Genomic DNA, 17,624 nt, shown 5'->3' on the forward strand with positions numbered 1-17,624 from the left:
CATTAGGGTGAGTCATTAATGACATCAATTTCATTTTTGGGTGAACTAACCATTTAAATGCGATTAATCGTGATTAATAGCACAATCCCCCACACATATATTTACATATATAATAATAAAAAATAATTGTTATCAATCGCATCCAACATAAAAGTCTGTTTACATAATGTGTATATATTATTACATTTATATATCAAATATATGTGTGTGTGTGTGTGTGTGTGTGTGTGTGTGTGTGTGTGTGCACACGCACAATGTAATCAAACTTTTATGTTGGATGCAATCTATCAAACGATTAATAATTTTGATTGCACAATTGTATATTCGTATATACACATCCCACAAAAATTATTTACATAAAATAAATATAATTAATGTGGATTATTTTATGAGATTTCTAATTGGTACTCTGTATATTATGCATAAAAATTATTGAGAATGTGACAATTTTTTTACCAACATTTTATTGTACATTAATTCTTGCATAAAACATTCTGAATCTACTTCATAACAATACATGATGGACTTGTATTTGAAATTATGTTTCCCCTGAATTATTTCACTTGTCAAAACGCTGTAAAAAATATTGAGATCAAGAAATATAATTTTTAGCTATTCCTCCCAGAGTTGCTGCTCGCCCTGAACCTTCAATTGTCTCCACTGTGATTTCTTCATTCAACTGGACATAAAACACACACGGCCGCATAAGGAAAATATCTTCAGCCTGTCTAGCTTTTTACTACTCTGCTCATTCAGACGCACACACACAAACTGTGCATGTCTGTTTTCCTTCACATTACTGATCGAGGTAATAGGCAAATAAATCACGTCTCAGAGGGGGTGTGTGACCGTGCGAGTGTGTGTGGGTACGGTAATGCATTCAACTCAATAGTTTTAGTGCTCTACATTGCTACAGCAACAAATCTTAAACAGCATTAATATCCTGAAAAGAGCTGAAGCCATACACACACACACACACACACACACACACACACACACACACACACACACACACACACACATAACAGCACTCCTATTTCATTCATAATTATAATGTCTCGACTTCAGCAACAAACACAAGCTGCCACTGACCACAGTCCCTCAACTAATCACATATAATGTCCAGCGGTATTTAAAGTCACTACAGTAATCAAATATAACATCTATCACTATACTATATAATATATTAAGTCACTGAACTAATTATATATAGCATTCATCACTAAACATCATCTGTAAAATTAATAATTTTCGACATATAATACATTCAAAGTCAGTTAAACTAATTAAATATAACATCTCTGACTATACACAGTCCCTAAACTAATAACATATCAAATATAATTTTAGAGTCATTAAAATAACCAAATATAACATCTATCACTACAAACAGTCTCTAAACTTATAATATAAACTAATAATATATAATAAACTAATAATATATAAAATATAAATATTTAAAGTCACTAATCAAATATAACAATATAACATCTATGACTATTAACTAATAATATACAATATTTAAAGTCACTGTATTAACAAATATAACATCCATTACAATACAGTTCATAAATATATCAAATATTTAGTCATAAAATGAATCAAACCTTACATATTACTAAAAATACACTCTAAAGTAAAGTATTTTTAAATCACTAAACTAATTAAATATACCATCACTTTATTTATTTTAATAATTTTATAATAAATATAATTGTATTATAATACTGTATGTATTTATATATATATATATATATATATATATATATATATATATATATATATATAGAGAGAGAGAGAGAGAGAGAGAGAGAGAGAGAGAGAGAGAGAGAGAGACCCTGTCTAAACTAAAAATACATAAAATAGAAATATTTTATTTAAAGTCACTAATAAAACATCTTTGACTATAAACTAATAATATACAAAATATTTACTTTATTACTAATATTTATAAAGTAACTATTAATAATTATTAATAGTTACTCGATAAACAAATATAACATCTATCACTATACAGTCCACAAATATATAAAATATTTAGTCATAAAACTAATCAAACCTAACACATAAGCCTATAAATACACTAAAACTAAACTAATAAAAAAAAATACCATCCATCTATATAGGACCATGTGATATTTCAGTTTTTCTTTTTTAATATCTGCAAAAATGTCAACAATACTAATTTTCTTTCAATATGGGGTGCTGTGAGTACATTAATGAGAAAAATAAAATTAACTTAAAAAGTAAATATTTGAAGTCACTAATTTGATAAAACAGTCCTTAAACAAATAATAATTAAAACTAAATATACCTAATAAATAAACCTAAAACGAATATAAAATCAGTCATAAATTCATAAAACTGATCAAATGTAACATATGACTATACAATGTAAACTAATAATAATATATAAACAGACCCAGATTGAGAATTCAGAGGCCCCTGAGTACAACATCCACAAGCACTCATCCTCCATCACACAGGATTTACACCACATTATTGAAGCAATGCTTTCCTGGACCAGCAGCCATATCAAGACATTTCCCTGAGTATATGTAAGCACATACTGCCTTACGTCTACCGGTCCAGTTCTATGAATCAGACTCCATAATTCACACACAAACACACCTGTTAATGTTTTCTTCCTGTCTGTCTGTCTCTCTCCTCCTCAGGGGCTTAATAAAGACAGCTCCCTGTCCTCTTTTTCTCTTTTTCGTATGCGTTTACAACCACTTCTTTCATTTATTTTGAACTATGATGACTACTCCCACAGTGCACGTTGGGTTATTTGAAGACAGCGTGGGCTGTTACAGGGTTGCCAGATCTGTGCAACAAAACTATCCCAAAAGCCAGTCAAAAGTGGCCATCCAAAAATAGCCCAATGCAATTTTCTCCATCAGTCGGTTGAATTATTTACTCAACTTGTAAGTCTGAGGTATTATTTGGAGATGTTGAAGCGTCAAAATCGTATAAACCTAACAGCTAAAACTGTGCTGTTAAATGCTTATTACACTTGCACTTGACCAATTATATCTGGCACCAAGATGTTAGCAGCAGATCCTTTAAGTCCTGTAAGTTGTGAGGTGGGACCTCAATGGATCGGACTTGTTTGTTCAGCACATCCCACAGATGCTCGATTGGATTGAGATCTGGGGAATTTAGAGGCCCAGTCAACACCTTAAATTCATTGTTGTGCTCCTCAAACCATTCCTAAACCATTTTTGCTTTGTGTCAGAAGCATTATCCTGCTAAAAGAGCCACAGCCACCAGGGAATACCGTTCCCATGAAAGGGTGGACATGGTCTTCAACAATGCTTAGGTAGGTTGTAAGTGTCAAAGTAACAGTCACATGGATGGCAGGACCCAAGGTTTCTCAGCAGAACATTGCCCAAAGCATCACACCGCCTCTGCCGGCTTGCCTTCTTCCCATACATCCTGGTGCCATGTGTTCCAGTTCTGATGCTCACATTCCCACTGTTGGCACTTTCACCGGTGGACAGGGGTCAGCATGAGCACCCTGACCCATGACCCTGTGGCCGGTTCTCCACTGTTCCTTCCTTGGAGCACTTTTGATAGATACTGAACACTGTAGACCGGGAACAGCCCACAAGAGCTGCAGTTATGGAGATGCTCTGACCCAGTTGTCTATCACAATTTGCCCTTGTAAAACTTGCTCAAATCCTTACGCTTGCCCATTTTTCCTGCTTCTTACACATTAACTTTGAGGATGGAAATGTTCTTGCTGTCTATTATAACACGCACTAACAGGTAGAGATAATCAGTGTTATTCACTTCACCTCTCAGTGGTCATAATGTTATGCCTGATCGTATAAATTGTTCTTAAACTATAAGCATATAAACTATAACATTTTAGTCACTAAACTAATCAAATCCAACATATCACTATCCACATACATGTGTGTATATACACGCACCTAAAGGATTATTAGGAACACCATACTAATACTGTGTTGTGCGTGTTGTGGCTTCACAAATGCTTTGCTGCATACCTCGGTTGTAACGAGTGGTTATTTCAGTCAAAGTTGGTCACATGGCACCAACAAGGCATTTTCGCACACAGGACTGCCGCATACTGGATGTTTTTCCCTTTTCACACCATTCTTTGTAAACCCTAGAAATGGTTGAGCCCAGTAACTGAGCAGATTGTGAAATACTCAGACCGGCCCGCCTGGCACCAACAACCATGCCACGCTCAAAATTGCTTAAATCAGCTTTCTTTCCCATTCTGACATTCAGTTTGGAGTTCAGGAGATTGTCTTGACCAGGACCACACCCCTAAATGCATTGAAGCAACTGCCATGTGATTGGTTGATTAGATAATTGCATTGAGAAATTTAACAGGTGTTCCTAATAATCCTTTAGGTGAGTGTGTATATAAAATATATTATATATATACAATACTTAAAGTCACTTATCAAATATGCACCATCAATAACTATATACTCTAAGAAAAATAACATCAACTTTACTGTAAGGTATTACTAATAATCCAGAATTAAAATGCACACAGATACACAGATGTGTGTATAAATGTGGTTTTCCAATGACTGTGAATGTGACCTGTTTTATAATACTAAAATATTACATATGAATAACACTCTGTCAATAACACAAAATTATCATGAACTTTTCAACGCAGACCACGGCCCACAACGACCTGAAGATTCAAGCATCCATCACGATCCAAACAGAACTGCAAAAAAGAGGTGTACTGGTGATCCATATGAACCCATCATCGCCACTGACACACACACACACACACACACACACACACACACACACAGGACGGTGCGTGTGTGTCAGAAACTCACATGAATTTATTTGGGCACTAAATTTGTGGTCGGCGGTGAATCAGTGAGGTAATCTATCATCTTGTTCAATCTTCCCGTCATGTTCGCCTCTCTCTGTGATAGCGGCCGTATGTCTGTGGAGTGTGCTTTTGTGTGAGTGTGTTTGTATCATTGTGTGTGTGTTGGTGTGTGAGAAAGAGACATTTCTGCCCTGCTCAATCACCCATAAAATAACCCAGCTGAGAGTTCCCACAATGCCCCTCTGCTCACACCATGACTGAATGAGTCAACACATGCACAAACACCTACTATAAATATATCTGCATATCTGGGGACTTTCTATTCACATCTATTATTTTAATATAAGCTAACCATTTACTTTTTGCTCACCGGCCAATGTGGCTAGAGGTTTTTAAAAGTTACTAGCCACTCAGTATTTTCACTGGCTGGCCACAATTATGCTATTTAAAAAATTACATTTTATATGATTAAAGTTGACTTTGGCAATTAATTACGTTTTTGAATAATTTTACCTGATTTAGAAGATTTAAAACCCTTTTAAACTTTCAAATGACGGATCAAGACTGCACTGTATAACAGCTCCGCTCAGATATGTGCAGGTGGGTCAAGGGGTGGGCAATGAGCATAGGCTAATATGATACATTTAATATGATGAGTTATTTTTGTTAGGCTATAGAACAAAGAAGCAAATTAGCAAATGACAAAAACAAAAAAAATACATTTTTCAGATACAGTAGACTTATTTAATATGTGTACATTTATTTAACATCTGTAATGTTGTTTGATTAACATTAATGACAGACAGGTTTTTGGTCTGTATATCTAGTATCCATTTATCCATCAGTTTTTCGTATGTCCTTCCATCTATCCATCTGTCTATATATCTATTGATTTCTCTGTCTGTTTGTCTGCCCTATCTATCTATCTATCTATCTATCTATCTATCTATCTATCTATCTATCTATCTATCTATCTATCTATCTATCTATCTATCTATCTATCTATCTATCTATCTATCTATCTATCTATCTATCTATCCATCCATCCATCCATCCATCCATCCATCCATCCATCCATCCATCCATCCATCCATCCATCCATCCATCCATCTCTCTGTCTATCTGTCTGTCTGCCCTATCTATCTATCTATCTATCTATCTATCTATCTATCTATCTATCTATCTATCTATCTATCTATCTATCTATCCATCCATCCATCCATCCATCCATCCATCCATCCATCCATCCATCCATCCATCCATCCATCCATCCGCCTGCCCATCAGACCGTCCGTCCGTCCATCCGTCCATCCATCCATCCATCCATCCATCCATCCATCCATCCATCCATCCATCCATCCATCCGCCTGCCCATCAGACCGTCCGTCCGTCCGTCTATCCGTCCATCCATCCATCCATCCATCCATCCATCCATCCATCCATCCATCCATCCATCCATCCATCCATCCATCCATCCGTCCGTCCGTCCATCCACCTTTCGATCCGTCTGTCTGTCCGTCCGTCCATTCCATCCATCCATAAAAAGCATTGATTTATCTAGCTCTGATCCTGAAAAAAATCCCCTGAGAGAAAGTTTCTTGTGTCGTAGTGCCAGTCAGCTTCAGTCTCTGTCTATGTCTATGTCTCTCTCTCTCTCTCTCTCTCTCTCTCTCTCTCTCTCTCTCTCTCTCTCTCTCTCTCCTCTCGCTCACACACACACACACACACACACACACACACACACACACACACACACACACACACACACACACACACACACACACACACACACACACACACACACACACACACACACACACACACACACACACACACACACACACACACACACACACACACACACACACACACACACACACACACACAACCCGAGACAGAGGGAGAGTGAAGTGCCCTTGGGCCGCACAGCTAACCTGCTCCTAACTCACAAACACTCAAGACGAACTGCAGGAAATTAACAAGATTAATACGACCATAAAAAGATGTCCAGACAGTCCCCTGTGTGTGTGTGTGTGTGTGTGTGCGCGCTCCAGACTGTCTCCTGTCTGCAGTCTCTGATCTGCATAAATGCTCCATTACTTTCAGCCAGCTTACAGACTTTTACACAGACCACATGTGTATATGTGTGTGTTTGTGTGTGTATGTGTGTATGTATGTGTCAATAAACATGAAGCCAAAGCGTCTGAATCTCCTGCAGTCAGAGCAGACAGAGCAAAGACTCTTCTCGTTAAAAACCCTGTGTGTGAGTGTGTTTATACTCACATGCGATGCGGACGTGCACCTTGCGGCTCTTGGTGGTTCCAGCAGAGCTCCAGGCGACACACTGGCACCAGTAATCTTCCAAACCAAACAACTCCTCCACCTGCTGTCGGGAAATTTCAATCCGTGCTTCCCTCACCACCAAACCTGCGCACACACACACACACACACACACACACACATCAGATTCACAGCGGCAGACGTTTGACTGTCAGCATAATGTCTGGTCAACATTGATTGAGAACATGCACAGATTTTTGCCAAACAGAATAAAATCTGATTGCAGATTTAAAATTAAATATATATCTAAAACTAGAAAATTCAATGTAAATATTTGCATTAGAAATATTTGTAAAGAAAGTGTAGCTGCATGAGTTGAGCGAGTCAGCTGATCAAAGAAGCCTCAGGAAGGCTGTGTTTGCTTTTCTAAAATATCTTTAAAAATATGCCAAGAACACTTCTTTTCATGTTTCTAACTAAAGAAGAGGCGAGGATTTTGTGTAAACATTCCCGTCACAAAGCGTTCCTGTAGCTCAACAGTGGAGCGCAGTAATCTCAAGGTCATGGGTTGGAACTGATGAACTGCGTCGTTTAGATGCAATTTAACTCATTTAGGATAAAAGCGTCTGTCAAATGCATTAATGTAATATGTGCAAAAATTTCAGTTTCATGCCCATTCCTGCTGCAATAACTTGACATCTCTGGATGAGATGTCTGTTGTACATGTATAAATAATGAACCCCTCAATGTCTCCATGAAATATTACCTGATAGAAATCAATAGTCCACACTTACCCTCCTCTGTTTATTTGTTTAGTGCTTTGGGTATGTGTGTGTTTATGGCACCATTTGGTGCAGAATGATGGATGTGAACGGGAGAAACCTGTAGCCTTGGACCAAATAAGTGACGCACACATCAGTGTTTAAACAAACATCACTCATGGTCAAGCAACTACAAAAGAAAAGAGCAGGATTCACACATGATGATGATCTAAACTGTGTTTTACAGACTAAAGCAAGAAATGTTCCACTCAAGTGAAGATCATTTAATAAATTCCACAAATTAAGTTTGTGGCCTCTTAAGGTTTCTGTAATTTTCATATCTGCAAGTAATCATATGTAAGATTTTTGCAGTAAAATGTCCGAAAACCACTAGGCCAGTGTTATATATTTTGTTCAGTTGAGTACTTACAATATCCGAATGTTATCCATCTATTTGTAAATCATGATTTTAATCAAGGATCCGGGACATGAGGGAGTCGCCTGACAATGGCGCCATATCCGCGTTACCCTCAGTTTCCGGTTTTACTGCCGTAGAAACCAAGGGAACAGACATGGTCAACTGTGTCTTTGTCTAGCGGCACACTATTGTAGTTTCGCTCAAACATTATGTCACGCAGCCTTTGGAAGAAAATGAGAACTCAAAAGAGGACCAGTATCGATGTGGCGTTTTCAAGATGGCGAGAGCTTCAACAAACTTCGCCGTAACTGAGCTGCCGTTCTTCATGTGCTTTATTAGACAGGTGAGCAAATGTACATAAAACTAATCATGTATGTAGCTCAACACGATGAAATATTAGAATATCATCCGTGTGATGTTCTGATGTTCATTTGGCTACTGCTGGTGTCAAACAGCCAACAAACTAATAACATAACTTTTGACCCACTCAAATGCAGTGGGTGTGAAAATAGTGAAAGAGCATTGCGGTTTCCTCACAATTTTAATTTGTTAAATTAAACTGACCTGTTTGAGTAATTCGGCACTTGTGTTTAGTTTGGTAAAATGAAATGTCCTTATTTCTTAATATCCTCCAGGACTCGTGCGTGTGGGGCTGATATCTGTCTCTCTTATTAGTAATCGATCTCTGCTTCATACCACACTCATGTTAAAAACAGTCTGTACCAAAAATGATTAGTTACACAGAAAGGCATAACGTAACTGTGTTAAAAAAAACAATCGACTTGGACCCGAAGATTCGGGAGAACTAATCATTTCTATTTCCTGTACAGGATGTGGTGAATGCGCGTTCAACACAAAATGAAAAAATCACTCTCTAAGACACCTCACTGCTTCATCCTGAGCCATATTAAAAACTTGTTTAAAATTAACAAATCATTCATGTTCATCACTATAACAGAGGAGAGACTGCTGGCAAAAAGAGAACGCGTCAGAGCCTGTAATAAAACAATCAAGCTTTTCGGCGAGAACTGAGGGATTCAAAATGTTGTTAAATGAACACGGAGATTATGTTTTTATTACTCAACAGGTGAGTGAGGTATTTTATTGCACAGATGAACTGCCATATGTTGCACAGAGTGTATTGTAATTGTGAAGGCTCGTTTCTTTATGGTTGTTGTAGAGCTGTGGTGGAATTTATTTTCAAGGAAGTACCGTGTCTGTTAATGGGTAAAGCTGCCGTAACGCCTCAGCTAGTCAGCTTGAGATCCTTTCCATCTAAACTGGTTGTCTAGTGAATAATAATCTCTGTGATAATCTCTATATTTTTTAAGTTATGATAAAGAATCATATTCATCAGCAGAGCCAAAGCAAAAACAAAACAGTGTTGTTCCGCAAAATGTATTGAGTTTGGTTGTTTACCTGCAAGAGGGCAAATAGTTACATAGTGTACATTTAAATTATGATGTGTACAAAAAACAGGCACCAAAGCTCAACCTGAAATTATCTACAAAACAAAGTCTATATGTTAAGTGACTATATTAGTGAGCTGAATTAATTGCATAAATGTGGAGGGACACAATTACATAAATAGATCATTTATGAAGAAAATGTGTGGTGCAAAACTGGCAGGTTGCTTATTGGTCAAGTCTCTGTGATGCATAAGTAACAGCACTCCTCTCCTACAACACACATGATCTGAGGAATTATTCATACCTGGAGCTCAAACGCTGGAGGACAACGCACTGAAACATTATATTAAGTGGTACAGGTTTGTTCAAATCACTATGAGCTCCAGCAACTAATGCTGCCTTAAAACATCCCGAACAATAGACTGTTGAACATCAATACAGTGCTGAGAGACACACAAAGCATGTAAAAGCACAGCATACACACACACACACAGGAAGAAAATCAATGACAGAAATAATGGGATAGGGTGCATTCACAAGATCTGTAAGCACACACACAATTTTGTTTTGGGTTATTGTTGTAAATGTGAATTTAAAACTGGCATCAAACTGAATTCCTGTTGTGAATTTCTCACAAGAACAGCAGATGAATCTGGGCCATTCACTCGCCGCCTCTCTCTTACTGTTGTGTTATTCACTAACTTGAAAATATTGTGCATGTGAATAATTATCACAAACACTGCCGCTCAAAAGTTTGGGCTCAATTAGATTTTTTTTTTTTAAAGAAACTAATTAGTCAGTAAATATGCAAAAAATGACCAAAAGTTAAATAAAAACATTTATAACGTAACAAAAGATTTCTATTTTAAATGTTAAACTTACTATTCATCAAAGAATCCTGAAAAAAATATCAAGCAGCACAACTGTTTTCAACATTAATAAAAATAACATTTTCTTGAATAGCAAATCCTCATATTAGAATGATTTCTGAAGGATCATGTGACACTGAAGACTGGAGTAATGATGCTGAACATTCAGCTTTGATCACAGGAATAAATTATATTTTGAAATATATTTAAAGGGTTAGTTCACCCAAAAATGAAATTTCTTTCATTAATGACTCAGTGACTTAGTCCGAGGGCTTTCTGTCCTTTGAATGTAAGTGTATGCCCACTTGCTGTCCACGTCCAGAAGGTGATGAAAACATGATCAAAGTAGCCCATATGTGACATCACTTGGTTAGTTAGACTCTTTTGAAGCGTCGACAATACATTTTGGTCCAAAAATAACAAAAAATATGACTTTAATCAGCATTTTCTTCTCTTTATTTAAATTCTTTACTTCTCCTTTTAAATATTTATTTAACACTGAACATTTTTTAACATTTTAGCAGATATTATACAAACTAAGCACAACATAACTTAAAATAAATAATTAGTAAAATAAAAAATATATTTTTATTTGGCCATCTTTGAAGCCCCCCTTCTTGAATAGCCTATGTTAGGCCTATAACTGACTGCTGAAAGAATGTAACTCTGTATGTCTACAACAACAAATGTGCATTGAATAGTGCAAAAAATGTGGATGAACCCACAACAAATAAATAACTGTCCTAGACATAAGCCAACTTAGCCTACTTCTTCAGGAAAAGTGACAGGTTCTTCTATATGAAAAGTAGCTTCTCTGCTTTCTCACATGAAAGTCGGTTCCTCTTCTCATCGATGACATGAGATGCAGCACTAAACAGAGCTTCCACACTGCTGACATGTTTGCTGTGTAAAGAGCGCGCCTCTCACTCTACGTGGGTTACTATTTGATCACGTCATTAAAAACGTCATTGTTCGGCAAAAATTATTCGGCCTTTTTATACTTTTTACATTTATACTTATTTCGGTTGCTGAACATTCGGTGCATCCCTAGTATTTTTATACTTTAGTAGAGTCAAAAACTTACATACAGCACCTTTAAGAGCAAGATATTTAAATACTTGTTCTTAAAGGTGAAAATCCCCCCCCCCCCCCCCAAATTAACAAATTAATTTCAGTAAATCAAATTATCCTTTTTCATTCAATCTTAGATTCTAGGATTTGTTTCCATGGTCACTTAAAATTATTCATGGTAGTAACTTCATTTTAAATAAATAATTATTATTGTACATGCAGTGTTTATGAGATTAAATTAATTGACAGAATATTTGTCCTACCATTATCGGCCACCACAAAATTAATGATCAGTCTTCATTTTCAGAAAGCAGTGGAAACTTGCTTGACTTTGTGAATGTGGAGGATGTTTTTTACTGAATGGTATTCTGTTGCGTAAATATGTTAACACGTCTGTTTAAAGTCCCTATGAAATTAAAATGGACAATTCTTATTTCTAATGGAATTATTGCAGTATTTATTATAAATAATTTATCCATGCACATCACCACGCAGCTCATCTCTTCTCTTCTCTGATGACGAGGGCGGGCCAACCTGTCACTCACATGAGATTGACCAATAGCAAACCAGAATCATTCAATCAATTCCCTATGGACAAAATCAAGTCCCGCCCTACTTTTTTTTGTTGTTGTTCGAGAAGCCGTTTCACTCATCACAATAGAAAAGAAAAGACTATTGCATGCCAACTCTAAACGAGACCATATGAGAGGAAAACCACAGAAGTAAATAGTTTCTGATTGAACCAGATAATGAGTCTCATTCTGAATCTTCTGCACAATATGGACACGAACACACAAAACACTGAGCCGATTACACACCAGCAGTTCATGACATGGAACATATTTAACCTTGTTTACTCAAAATCGCCAAAACGAACAATGAAATTGATTCATAACGATATTACACCACTCCAAATAGAGACAGATAGCGATGCCAGAGGGAGCTCGCGACCGGCGAACAAAGAGAGACCTGGAGAGTGAAAATCTAATTAAAAGCATAAACTATACCGCTCTTGCTCTTTTTCACTCTCTCTAAATCTCTTTCTCTCTCACACACGCCATCATTTTTTATGATAAACGTTAACTGTCGCACATTAAGGCCCCTCGATAAAGTTCCACGACAGTGTTTAGAGCAGCCGGTCCCATTTCGCCAGCCCATAATAACTACACGCTCTGACCCCGAGTAATATCCGAGGTGTGATTATGACAGTAAAGTTTCCACCAAAGAGATTATTAGAGCAGAATTACTGTGGCGGGTTGATATCAAAGATCCATTAGAGTCATTAGCTCAATAGGAGCTTGTTAACCCCTGCGTAATGAATTGAGCTCTTCGCTCGCCCACACTGTGAGCGGCTCGTGTCGGTTTCTCCTGCGGTGAGGTGATTGCTCTTCAGCCTCAGCCAATACATGCTATTTCCACTCTGAATGATCGAACGTTAGTGGAGGGCTGTTAGCTTTCACAACCTCGAAATGCATGGCAGTGTTTCTTCAAAAGCAAACATTAGGCCACTACGTGAATGCAAATGCCTTTTAATTCTCACATACATGTCTCATTCTCAACGAGTGCTAAAGCAAACATTAAAGGGTCATGAAACCCCACTGCTGCAGCCGTGTTTTTTCACACCTTCGATTTGAAAAAGCTTGTTAAAAGGGGAGTGGTCGACTGTGAAAAGGTGGGATGGTATTGTGTGGAAAGAGGGAATGGTTTGCATAAATAGGGGAGTGTCAGTAGGTGCTGAGCGGTTCTGAGACATGTTCTTGGTTCCCGTTGGCATTGTTTACCACAGTGAGATTAAATGAGGGATGAGTACAGCGAATGAGAGAGCTATGAGTGGCGTGCAGCAGAGATCGCAAATCATTCAGCTCTTCAAAGTTCAAACCAGCATAATTCAGTGAGAAATGAAAATAAATGTTATTCTGCATGACGAAATATTTTGCAAACGTGATAAAACTATATTTGTCCAAATATGCACGCTGTTTGGCAAGATGAACAACGCGCCGACGTGATAAGAGAACGTGAACCACCCAACATGCGATGTGATAGAGATCTGTAATTATAGATCGGGGTAAAAGCGAAGGGGTTTGAGGCTTCATAGTCTCGACCGCGCATCTGAAGCAGAGCGATGCGCGCTGGGTTGCCGTGACGATCCGCGCTGTCTATCACTCGGCAGCTAAATCTATATTTGTCCAAATATGCAGCACACTGTTTCACTAAGAGCCCGAACACATGCGGTTTAGTGCATGGCTGTGACCACAAATAAAACGGAGAGGACGTGGCTTTTGTTCATTGGCCTACAGATTACAGATTGGTTATTTTGCACTCCTGACATAGATAGTCAACGCTTGCAGGTTCGGCGTGCGATTCCTCAGGTGAATTTTACTTTACCGAGCCTTTGTAGCAAAGGCTTCCACAGACGGCGCCGGTTACAGCTCGCTCGGCGCCCTTTACGTTACTTCGTATCAGCACAACACCTAGCTTTTCTCCGTGACTTTTCCGCACGCTGCTTCCAAAACTTCCCCACCATATCTCTACAATAATGATGGAAGATGATGAGCCTGACAGAAGTGACTGTCTCATGCATATTAACTAAATTATCTTGTATGCATACTACAGCGCAGGGATTGGACTGAATGAGCTTTATGTCATGAATATATATCGAGAATCGCTTGGAGCGGTCGACGTCAGCATGTGCCCAGCAGCCCATACTTGGACCGGAAAGGCCGCGCTGACGTCAGCATTTGTGACGTTGCTCCGACTGAGCTTTTCAAACCGGAAGACAGAAATTGCTCTAAAAAATGCAAAAATAACTATTTTCACATATGAATACCATTAATGAGTACCCTTAGTGTTTTCAATGATGTGCAGCCTATACATATCTGTTTACATCTCAAAAAAAGTGTTTTGGGGTTTCATGACCCTTTAACATTATTCTACAGATTCGTTTTCAATGGTTTGGAGTGAGTAAATTCATTCATAGTTTTAATCAGCAACGACTCATTAAATTGATCAAAAGTGACAAAGACATTTACAATGTTACAAACGATTATATTTCAAATAAATGCTGTTATTTTAAAAGTTCTATTCATCAACGAATCCTGAAAAAAATAAATGCATCATGGTTTCCACAAAATATTAGGCAGCACAACTGTTTTCAACTAGCCTGGATGCCAGCCGAATTTAGCCCCACCCACAAAATTTTTAGGTTGAGCAGTTCGGTCTGGTCTTGATCCATAGAGGAGTAATTATGCCTGAACAGAAACTGTTCGGACCAATGAAATCATCAGGGCGGGCTTTAGACGATGACGGACAGATGATCAACAGTAACGTAATCATGCACGTCATCAAAGGGGCTCTAATTATATTTGTTCAAATCCTAAACAGAGAGCTTGTTTGTATCTGCATTCACCTCACTATTTCTCTCTGAAATGATGATCATGTTGGGTAAGTAACTGTGTATCATTAAATTATTTATTTTTTTTACAACACCAGCAAAGACCGTTTATTCCAGCGTGCGTGCAGACAGGGTTGTCTTTTTTTTGTTTTAAGTTTTTACAACAAAACCCAACTACTAGCCCTAAACAATAGCTTCTCGGGGGGGTTCTCCGGAAAAAAAATGGTGTTTGAGGGGGAAAATGTGTGTTATTTTGGCAAAATTCGCACTCCAGGGTCTATATATCACATAATAGTTGCTTCAACCCTCAGACATAGAAAACAACCCGCGGAAAAAAGCGCAGACTTGGTAACACGGTGCAGTTGAGCTCTGTTGACATTTGACAACTAACGTTATGCGTCGCTCCGTTGCTCTGATTGGTTGTTGGTCTATCCAATTGATGTCTTTCCTGGTTCGGTTGAAACACGCCCCATAATTACAGCCCAATGGAGCAGTTTCAGACTCATATTCTGACTAGAATTGAGTATGACCACGTCAGGCTGGTTTTCAACACTGATAATAAAACAAAAAAATATGTTTTTTGAGTGATAAATGATACATTTTGAATGATTTCTGAAGGTGACCATGAAGACTGGAGTAATGATGCTGATTGCTGAACATTCAGCTTTGAGCACAAGAATAATAGCAACCAGTTAATTTAAATTAATAACTGTTAAAGCTACAGTGTGATATTTTCCTGCATCTAGCGGTGTAAAAGTATATGACAGTCCAGTGAATATTAGTTTCTGTTCCTCTCAATTCTGATTTCGTTTTAACTCCTACGGTGGCCGATGTAGTCCAAGATTAACATGGCAATCCCCCTCTTCACATTCGACACGGTGCCATCGAGTGTTAAAACGCGAAAGGCGAAGCTTGAATTTACGGGTATGTCCCTCTTTGGCTAATATACTTTCAAGATGGAGGGGCAACATGGCGACCGGCATTCGAACCCCTCACCCGTATGTATTTTCAATGGTATATTATAAACTTACCAGAATACTTTATTACTTGAAAGAAGTAAATATACATTAATGAGCACATATATTTTTGAAAGAACTAAGTGTTTTTTAGCTAAGAATAAACTTAAAAAGTTACACAGTGTAGCTTTAAGGTGCGATCTGTTTTCATTTCTTAACGAAACATTTGCTTATTACTGCACACTGTTTGCCCGCTGTGAGCTGATACAGTGACCGATCCACCATTCTATAAATAACCAATTAAACTTCATCTTTAATTCTTAAGGTAACTGCTGTCACCATAGTTGCCAAGTCTGTGTATAACACGTGGTTTTTGGCGAGTAGGAAAATATGATAAGCAACTTTGTTTCTGTACATTTATGGTCGCTGTTTTGTCCAATACATTGAGCCAAATTCAACAATACAAGTGCTGTAGTAATTCGTCCTCATACATCCCACCTCCTCCTTCCCCTCATTGAAGAAAAATCTTGTTCAGCGTGCAGGCGTGTGATGTTATAAATGCACGTAATGATAGTTAGTAGACGTAAATAGACATAAACATTTTTACAAACAATAAATGCAACCAACTGAGATGTACAGAGATGGAGATAAAATGTTTTATAATGTATGTTACAGGCTACTATATATATTATATATAATACTATACTTACTACTACACTATATATATATATATATATATATATATATATATATATATATATATATATATATATATATATATGCTATATAAACATAATAATAACAGTAGGTATGGTTCGATTTTATTTTATTATAAATATGTGGCTTTATTGCAGAGCTTTTGCTTGTCTGTGTCCCAATCATAGAGCGTAAAAATGTGCACATTATTAATCCTATAAAATCACATCTGTTTTTGCTTTTCAAACGCAGAGAGATTTTAGTTTAATATGCTGCAGGCTCATTTATTGCTTAAAAAATACTGATTATAAATTATATTGATGATAATAAATAATATAATATTGGGCTTGTTTTTGAAGCTGCGGTTGCTTATTTGTCTCGCGAGAGTTGGCATCACGTGACAGGCGCAAAAACGTAAAGAAGCTGAAAAAGGGGCAAATGAAAAAGCCAGATTAAAACGTCAAAAATAACGAAGCAATCAGCTAAACAAGAGAATTCTTTTTTTTTATTTTTATTTAATTTAGTGTAAATGGCGATTGATGGTGGACAATAATGTACGTTGTACAATGTTACTGACAGTAACAGGTTGTGCGGTTGGGGCTCGCGCTGCCTGCATCTCGAGGTGAAATCACAACACAGTGCAGCACCATACACAAAAGTTAAAAACGCGGCATTGATTTCATACAACAGTTCAATAAACAGTTCAAATCAAGTCACTTACCCTTTAGACGCAATATTGACTTTTTTGTTCTATCTCAGCAGCGAGAATGGCTCCAAACAAAGATCACAGCAGAACTACAGCGCGACTCACAGTAGCAGTGCTCCATCAATGAATGATTCAGCATTTTGAACGAATCGGTTGAGTCAAAGATTCAATGACTCATTCATAAACAACTGCCTCATTCTTAACGAATCAGCCGTTTGAACGAATCGTTTGAA

General features: G+C 37.5%; 1 protein-coding gene across 5 annotated transcripts in view; it reads right to left on the reverse strand.

The window, feature by feature from the left end:
* unc5ca (unc-5 netrin receptor Ca) overlaps nt 1-17,624 on the reverse strand; it is a 267,933-nt gene that overhangs the window by 119,543 nt on the left and 130,766 nt on the right. For all 5 annotated transcript variants that reach the window (XM_067439645.1, XM_067439644.1, XM_067439643.1 and 2 more), the window contains one exon: nt 7,118-7,261. In XM_067439645.1, coding sequence (XP_067295746.1) covers nt 7,118-7,261 — 144 coding nt within the window. The remainder of the gene's footprint in view (nt 1-7,117; nt 7,262-17,624) is intronic.

Source organism: Pseudorasbora parva, chromosome 3 (assembly GCF_024679245.1).
Source record: "Pseudorasbora parva isolate DD20220531a chromosome 3, ASM2467924v1, whole genome shotgun sequence".
NCBI classification, from domain to species: Eukaryota; Metazoa; Chordata; class Actinopteri; order Cypriniformes; family Gobionidae; genus Pseudorasbora; species Pseudorasbora parva.